An 8,870-nucleotide genomic window follows, 5' to 3' on the forward strand; every position below is an offset into this window, starting at 1 on the left:
TCTTGGATGTGCCATTGATGCTTCAGGCCAATTTTTTAAAAAAATCAATGTGTCGTTGATGCTGCTGAGCCCTAGGACTAGGACCTTGAAATTTTGTTATTCCATCACTATTCTAATCTGTTTGTTGGGAAAAAATAGTCACATCCACGTTTTTGAAATATTTAAAAATTTCATGAACTTTTTGGAGTAGTTATAGCTTATGATTATATTTCTTACATTGATCCTAGCCAAGGAGAAATTGCAATGAACAAGAAGAATTCTCAAAAAAAAAAAATGTCATGTTTGTTGTGTAATTAGTGAAATTTTTTTGTAAATTTTTAAAATTTTGACCATGGAACACTACTTGGTACACTCTAGGACAGAGGATGAGAGGAGTATGAAAATCTATGTGTTGCAATTATTTAGATTCAGCGTATAAAACACATTGATTTTAAGTCAGATTAAATGTTCAATCTCCTCGTCAAAAAAATAAAAATATTGTTCGACCTCAAATAATAACCATCAATTCAACCAAAAGGGAAAATAAAATCAAATAATTCACCAAATCAACCAAATGATAACTACATCACATTTCCCATTTTTCTTGATTTCTATTTCCCTCATAAGTCTAGGTGGATTCATCGTCATCAACCTCATCAATTAGAATTATATATTTTCACCCAAAAAATAAATTAAACAAAAACTTCGAATCTGAACCATCTGATTTCCTGTCAACGCTTCATAACCGCACGATTTTCTTCCAAAATTGCTTTGATCACTGGTCTCTTTACTAATTTCATAATTTGATTTCAAAAACAAAAAAACTTTGTAAAAAAATATTTATTTAAGAAATTCAGACACTAACTTCGTTTCGTCGCTCTTCAATTCTCTCTCCTCAAAAATCAGCCAAGATGCTTCAATTCTCACTTCAACGAGGTAATTTTAAGCATTTTATATCTTCAATTTTAATTTTTCAATCTTTTATTCTGTTCGATTGATTTTGTTCAAGTTTTTAGTTTAATTTCATTTTAATTTCAATTTGTTGATGATTTTATTCAATTTTTTTTCAAAAATGTTAGCGAAAAACATGAAATTGTTGCGACCTCAATTATTCGCTCTCACGTATTCGACTGCAACTAAAGCATCTAGTCAGCATCCCAAACCTTCGGTAATTTCTATTCTTTTTTATTTAATTTAATTCTGTTTTTATGCGTTTGTTTAAATTGAAAGTTTGGAGGAAATTAATTGAGTCACTGTTTCATTGCTTGAAAATTCTTAGTAATTGAAGCTGGAATCATTTTGGTGAGGTATAGAGGGGAAGATCATAAGTGTGTTAATGTGTATACCGTATAATCAATTTTCGACGTATATTAAAGAACATATTTCCTCCGTTCTTTAAGTATTGCAATGTTGTGACTTTCATACTTATTTATCCATGCACAACTTTGATCATGAATATTTTTACTTATCAATTGGTAAAAATTGATTTTACAAAATTGATGTCTTGAAAATACATATTAGGACTGACACAAAAACATTTGAAAAACACGAAAAACATTGTTTTTGTATACTCGTAAATTACGACATGAATATATTTATGGTCAGAATTAATTTATGAATTGTGTAAAAGTCAAAACGTTGCAATATTGAAGGATGGAGTAAGTAAATGTTAAGATTGTAATCATAAATTACAGCACTAATCAAAATGCGTACTTTAGCCTCATACACACACTGAGAAATATGGCAAAACAAGTTGATGAAGATATTGATCTTGTACAATATTTTACAAATTGTAAAACTTGGTACTGTAAATTCTTGGTTGAACTTGAATGAAGCCGTAGACTTGTTCACTTTCATTGATAAGTAAACTTATTATAAAGAAGATTAAAATTTGACTTTCTTATAAGTCTATTGGATTGTTCCTGTATGTTGCTGTAAAAGTAAGGATGGGAACTCTATAATTCTCAATTTCGATCATGTGTGTTGATCTTTCGAGGAAAAAGTCATCCCTCCATACTATTGATGAAAATTGTATCAGGAGAAAGATGACAGTTAAATGATAACACAACTGTATTGGTGGGGAGGGGCCGGAGGGGGGGTAGGGGGTGCTAAGCCGCTAAGGATTAATGTTTATTTTCTGCTGAGAATTATTACTCTTGTAGATCACAAATTGTGCGTTGCTGACTTACCATTTTGTATCCTAATATTTGTGTTAGAGGACTCCTCTACTGATTGGAGGCAAGTTTGTTGAGTCCCAAGCAGCTGGATCAATTGATGTTCTAAATCCGGTAATCTCTTAACTTCTTTCTTTGTTTTTCTTGTTGCTTTTTAAAAAAATGTGTTATTCTTATGTTTTTCCTTTTGTTTTCTTATTACTGTTTAGAAACTTATTATACCTCATATTCTATCATTCCCCCCCCCCCCCCCCCCCCCTCTCTCTCTCTCTCTTTGGTCAGGCAACACAAGAAGTTGTTTCTCAAGTTCCATTGACAACAAAAGAGGAGTTCAAAGCTGCAGTATCTGCAGCGAAACATGCTTTTCCCTCATGGAGAAACACACCTGTTACAACTCGTCAGCGCATAATGTTCAAGCTACAAGAACTTATCAGGAGAGATATGGTGAATATCAAGGATTATCCTTTCCCCATTCTTATCAGGATATATATATATATATATATATATATATATATATATATATATATATATATATATATATATATTGTTAATCGAGTTCCTCTTCTAACTGCTGTTGTACTTTATATTTCAGGATAAGCTTGCCTTGAATATTACCACTGAACAAGGAAAAACACTTAAAGACGCCCAAGGCGATGTTTTTCGTGGATTAGGTTGGTGATTTGATTTCGACTTGTTTATAGTTGGTATAAGCCACTACTTAGTTTTCTAATATTTGAATCTCAAAAACTTTCTTTAGAGGTGGTGGAACATGTATGCGGCATGGGGACTCTTCAAATGGGAGAATATGTTTCCAATGTTTCACATGGTATTGATACTTACAGCATTAGAGAACCTCTTGGTGTTTGTGCTGGCATATGTCCCTTTAACTTTCCTGCAATGGTCCCTTTATGGGTAAGAAATAATTCAGTATCCAATGTTGTTACATAAACTATTTGTTGATGGATTTTGTTTACTGTAGGAAGTAGAGCTCTTATTCCGTATAATCCTCCTTTTGACATATAGCCTATGTACAATAAACATTTTTGTTTGATTGTTAACCAGTGAGATTTTGGCAATCTATTGAAAGTAAATTTGTTTTCTCTAGAATAACAATGTTGAGGCAAACTTACTATATGCCTTTTTTAAAAGAAAATTAAATTGGTTTAGAATATACTTGTATTTTGATGAAATGGCTGTTCAATCTTTAATTCTTCATATTGAAGAACCTCCGAGTGCGTCCTTTTTGTAATTAATCATTATACATGTAATCTGCTGCTCTTTGTTTACCAGAGCTGCATACTAAAATAGTTAAATGTACTTTTTAAAATGTTATAATTGGTTTTCAATATGCTGTAAGTTGTAGCACAAAGGAGTAAATATTGGTTTTTGTTTGGGCCTTTTGGGTTGGGAAGTGATCCAGCCCTCATGAATAGAATGTCGTGGAAATCCTTGTATGATCATTTGAGTTAAATGACTTATATCTATAGGTTCAGTAACGTAATAGCAAATTCCAGGAAATGGGTTGACATACAACTTCCTTGTGACACTTTTACATTATTTTTTTTTTTGAAGTTTCTTGTCTAGAGAACTTGAGTTTTCCATAATCTTTCTAAGATGTGTTTTTGTAGTTAGCTGCCTCTTAAGTCCATATGAGTCTCTGAAGGAGAACAAAATTGTTTTTCAACATGCTAAAAATGTGATTCTTTTCTCAGATGCTTCCAGTGGCCATCACTTCTGGAAATACCTTCATTTTAAAACCATCAGAAAAAGACCCAGGTGATACTTCTGTTCGTTCTACCATTCATGTAGAATTCTGAATTATTTTCCTTGTACTTATTTGCATTATGTGGTGCAATACTTCAAAATTTAGTCACTTCTGTTATTGTGCTGACAATTTTTTTTGGTCTTCCTATGACATCATGATGCTGTATATCTTTTAATGTCTTCTGTTTACAATTAGTGCGTTGTATGAATTTAAAGAAGTTGTTTATTATTGTCAACTTGTGTAAACATTTTACAAAATTTGATTATGATTTCCCAAACATCAGTTGAAGTATTCTTCTTATTTACTTTCCTGTTTCTGTTTCAGAAATCCATCTCTTTACCTACCTTGAATTTTTATGTGCGCCCCTGGGATGCTTTATGAATTCTATTGTGATTCCTTTTCCTTTCTACACATTTGTGTTAATTCTTTTGACTCTCTTGTATAGATGTTTCATGCTTTTAATCCATGAGGATCGCTAAGGATTGACTACGCTGTTTCACCAATTTTGCCCGCTTAACTCCTGGTTTTATTTTTCTTTATAGGGGCTTCTGTTATGCTAGCCGAGTTGGCTATGGAAGCAGGTCTACCTGATGGTGTCTTAAATATTGTTCATGGAACTCATGTATGTCTTTTCAATTTTACTTCTTCCTCTTTTTGTGGTCTCTTTCCATGATATGCAAGTGTAAAGACTGTCTATTTGGTTGTTTTCATGAAGCTTCCATGAAATTTATTCCTCTGCATCTATATTTAATTGTTTCCTTTTTTAATTTCTTTTTCTGGGGTGGAGAGAAGGCAATGTGATAGGGACACTTTCCTTTCCAGTGTTGCTAATTGATGTGCTTCACACTTTGCTCCCACCATTGTTAACGTAACTTATTGTGCTTTTATACAGGACATTGTCAATTCTATATGTGATGATGACGATATTCGAGCCATATCATTTGTTGGTTCTAATATTGTAAGTATATTTTTGAATTTTTATAATTTCTTAAGATATACTAGAAATATTGGCTATTTGTTATAACTAGGTTAAAATCCCGTGCAATGCATGGTTGTTAAATATTTTTGACAATAATATTACAAAATACTACATAAAGTATATAAAAGATATTGAGAAATATTTCATTTGGGTATATATGGAATATGATTGTCAAACTGGAAAGAAAATATTACAAGATATAAATAGTTTACTTAAAGATTTTGCAAAAAAAAAAAAAAAAAAAAAAAAAAAAAAGAGAGAGAGAGAAGCGAAAAAGGCAGGAAAATATTTCATTTGGGTATATATGGAATATGATTGTCAAACTGGAAAGAAACTTCACAAGGTAATGACAAGTGTCATGGAAGGATTTGCTTTTAGTATAGGTTAATAGATTGCTTTTCGGTACCACACTATTCACTTTAATTTAAATTTACATTCTATCAGTTTCTTCAAGATCTTCTATAGAATATATGTTTGTATATCCCTTACGTACTGGCAAATTTTTTTAAATCACATATACTTTTGTAAGTCAAGCTAGGTGAATCTGGGCCTTAATAATTTTTTTTTTTTCTTTTTTTGGTTCTTTTAATCTTATAAAATTTTGATGGCTCGCTTTTCTCTGTGGCCTGAAGGCTGGCATGCATATTTATGGAAGAGCATCAGCTAATGGAAAGCGTGTTCAGGTATATACAAATCACTTGATTCATGCAGGAATCTAATTAAGTGCCTAATTGTTTTGTTAATAGCTAACTGACTTCTGCTTCTGTATTGACCAGTCTAACATGGGTGCCAAGAATCATGCCATTGTCTTGCCTGATGCAAATATTGATGCAACCACAAATGCACTTATTGCTGCTGGATTTGGTGCTGCAGGTCAGAGGTGCATGGCTTTATCCACTGTGGTCTTCGTTGGAGACTTAAAGACATGGTACTTTAATGCTAACCTTATTCTATGCGATTTTTGTATCCCAGTTAAATCATCCTAATCTCATAGTGTAAAGACGTATGTGTTTGGGCTAAAGGTCAATTGCATTAGGTCTCTTGATATTGTACCAAATACCTTTTACTGCATGTGTTGTGCTTGTTTTTTGGACCTGTTGGAAGTACTGTTTCTGCATTTCATTTGGTTTAATGCCACATGACCATCTATGAAGTTCATAGGTTTCCATTATAACACCTTCTAGCAGCGTTACTTTCACTCACAAGTCACCAGTTAATGAGTTATTAATCTTTCCAAAACTTGCTTCATGGTTTTGCCAGAAATAATATGATGATGGTCAGTGATTCAGTGAAATAATTAAAAGAAACCTGCCATGAATTTTGGAATATGCCTTTCTTATAATGAAAAATGTTGATATTGGTTATTTAATCAATCATATCTTTATTTTGTTAGGGAAAATAAGTTGGTCAAGGCTGCCAAAGCACTAAAAGTGAATGTGGGAACAGCACCTGATGCTGATCTTGGTCCAGTCATAAGCAAGCAGGTATTGATCCTATCTGTAGCTGCATCCTGTTGCACCTGTTATAGAGTTAGCCCTAAATGTAGATTGTCTGGAATTTTTCAATACACAAGAAACCCTTGTTTCAAAGAATTTTTGTTGTATGCTATTGGGTTGTACATGCTGTGCAGAAGCTTAAATTACTTAGTTTAGCAGAACATCTCATTTGATCCGTCGGACAGAGTTATTCAATTTTCTGATGTTTGGAATCTCTCCTGCTTTGGCTCTTTAAGGGCTTAAACTAAGCCTTAGAAAAATCCTTCAGTTTAGTTCAATTAGATCGGACGTAAAGAATTATGGAAGGATGCCAAAGATCCAATGGCTTCAAAACAAAGATCATCAGAAAATTAATGATTGCATTCCACTATCACGGAGCAGGGTCCAAATCAGTTTCAATCTCTTTTTTTTTTTTTTTTTTTTTTTTTTCCTGTTTATTGTCGGAATATTCAGGGATTATGACCATTATCATTCTCCTTTTCACTATGCATAAATCTGTATTTTATGTAATATTCTTCTTAAGTTGGTTGATTTCATATTGACAGGCAAAGGAACGAATATGCAACTTGATTCAAAGCGGGGTTGAATCTGGAGGGAGACTAATACTAGATGGAAGAAACATTGTGGTATGTGTTGGGTCTCTTTAGTTTCATTGGCTTCTATCAATTTGTATCCCAGTTTTATGCTTCACAATGAATTGGAAACAATTGATGCTTTAATGAAAACGATCACAAATAAGGTGGTTATAGGGTAATAGGCATCTTAAGGTCATCAAAGAACATCATGTATTTAGTAGTATTCCATGCATATTGCTGCCTATATCTTTGTTAGATTCCACGCCAATCCAACATTGTAGAGATTGTTGCATCTTTTTATAAGGTGCAAAACTTCTGTTAGTTACTTATCTTGTTTTTTGAGCTATTTGAAATATGTTTTGTAAATTCCTAATGCTAATTAATTTAACTTCTTCTGCCTGGTTTTTTCGGGACAGGTTCCAGGATATGAGAATGGAAATTTTGTAGGTCCTACTATCCTCTCTGATGTCACAACTGAAATGGAGTGTTATAAGGTATTCTTTATCAGACTCGGTGTTTCCTCTACTTTAGGAAGGAATTTTTTCTTCTCGTCTAAAGCAGCATTGTTGAGTTTGTGTTCACATTACCTTTCTGTTTTGTATGAACAGGAAGAGATTTTTGGACCAGTACTTCTTTGCATGCAGGTAAAATAGTTGTTTTTATATCATTTCTGATGTATGCTAAAGCTTTCTCCGTTGTAGCTTGAAGCTAACTCATTCTTATGACATTTTTTTTTATTTATCAGGCTGACAGTTTGGAAGAAGCCATCAGCATTGTTAACAAAAATCAGTAATTACTTCATATATCCCTTAATTCCTGTTGTAACCTGTAATCTTTTTTTGTCTAGTCACTTGACAATGATCATTTTTCTACTGCAGATATGGAAATGGAGCATCCATTTTTACCTCATCAGGAGCCGCTGCAAGGAAATTCCAAACTGAAATTGAGGCTGGGCAGGTAATCAAACTAACCTCGAACAGAACTCTGGTTATATTTTAATACTCTAGGTTTTGGTGAGAGCCTACTATAAACTGGACTGGCGGACTGTTCACTTTTTTCATGATCTATATCTTGCATGACTCAGCCTCCATCTTCACTTTGATTTTTCTGTTTTTCCGCTAACAACTGTAGGAACCAAATTTTGTTTTGCACTTCTTGAATTTTTGCTGCTTGAACTTCATATTGATTGTAGTGAACTTTCTGTGAATCTTGTAAATCAGGTTGGCATTAACGTTCCAATTCCTGTTCCTCTTCCGTTCTTCTCATTTACCGGCAGCAAGGCATCATTTGCAGGCGACCTCAATTTCTATGGTAAGTTGCAGCATCAATGCTCTTGTTGCATCTTCTTTTTATGAATTTGTACTCTTCTTGACCGATCCAATTCCAAAAAAAAAAAAATGACCGAATTCCATCCAACTGTTTGCTTAGTGTTAATACATGATTTCCTTGTGAAATTCAGGAAAAGCTGGAGTTCAATTTTATACCCAGCTGAAGACAGTGACTCAGCAATGGAAAGATTTACCAAGTGGTCTCTCTCTAGCTATGCCAACTTCACAAAAGGCCTAATGAACTTTTCTTGAATAACATTATGTAAAACACTTCAAGAATTTAATGCAAAAGCCCTTTCTGTTATCTTATTGCAATTTGTTTATCTAGTCATTTATACACCATATTTTTGCAAATTTGTCATCTGCATACCAGTTACCACATGTCGTGTTTTCAGGCCAACTATCAGCTACCACGGTTTGAGTTATCACGTTTCTTGGCCCTATCATTTGCGTAGGCTAAGCACTTGGCAAGATTTGAGCCTTAAATTTCTTAAATATAATGGTTTGCGACATTTTGAGTAAATCTCTTGCAATACCTGTGGCTTGTGGGAAGTGGTGGGTTCGGTTCTTGTCT

The 8,870-nt window shown here is 33.4% G+C and overlaps 1 protein-coding gene across 1 annotated transcript; it reads left to right on the forward strand.

Moving 5' to 3' along the window:
* The first annotated feature begins 689 nt into the window (after positions 1 to 689).
* LOC110740061 (methylmalonate-semialdehyde dehydrogenase [acylating], mitochondrial-like) lies at positions 690 to 8,609 on the forward strand. The gene is made up of 19 exons (XM_021920552.1): positions 690 to 915; positions 1,059 to 1,147; positions 2,196 to 2,267; positions 2,436 to 2,597; positions 2,746 to 2,824; positions 2,911 to 3,065; positions 3,866 to 3,929; positions 4,461 to 4,540; positions 4,811 to 4,876; positions 5,530 to 5,580; positions 5,674 to 5,825; positions 6,291 to 6,381; positions 6,939 to 7,019; positions 7,385 to 7,462; positions 7,577 to 7,612; positions 7,714 to 7,757; positions 7,847 to 7,925; positions 8,189 to 8,279; positions 8,428 to 8,609. The coding sequence occupies exons 1-19, from the start codon at positions 891 to 893 to the stop codon at positions 8,532 to 8,534; spliced, it is 1,602 nt and encodes a 533-aa protein (XP_021776244.1). The 5' UTR covers positions 690 to 890; the 3' UTR covers positions 8,535 to 8,609.
* Positions 8,610 to 8,870: the final 261 nt, after the last annotated feature.

The sequence above is a fragment of the Chenopodium quinoa genome, unplaced genomic scaffold (genome assembly GCF_001683475.1).
Source record: "Chenopodium quinoa cultivar QQ74 unplaced genomic scaffold, ASM168347v1, whole genome shotgun sequence".
NCBI classification, from domain to species: Eukaryota; Viridiplantae; Streptophyta; class Magnoliopsida; order Caryophyllales; family Amaranthaceae; genus Chenopodium; species Chenopodium quinoa.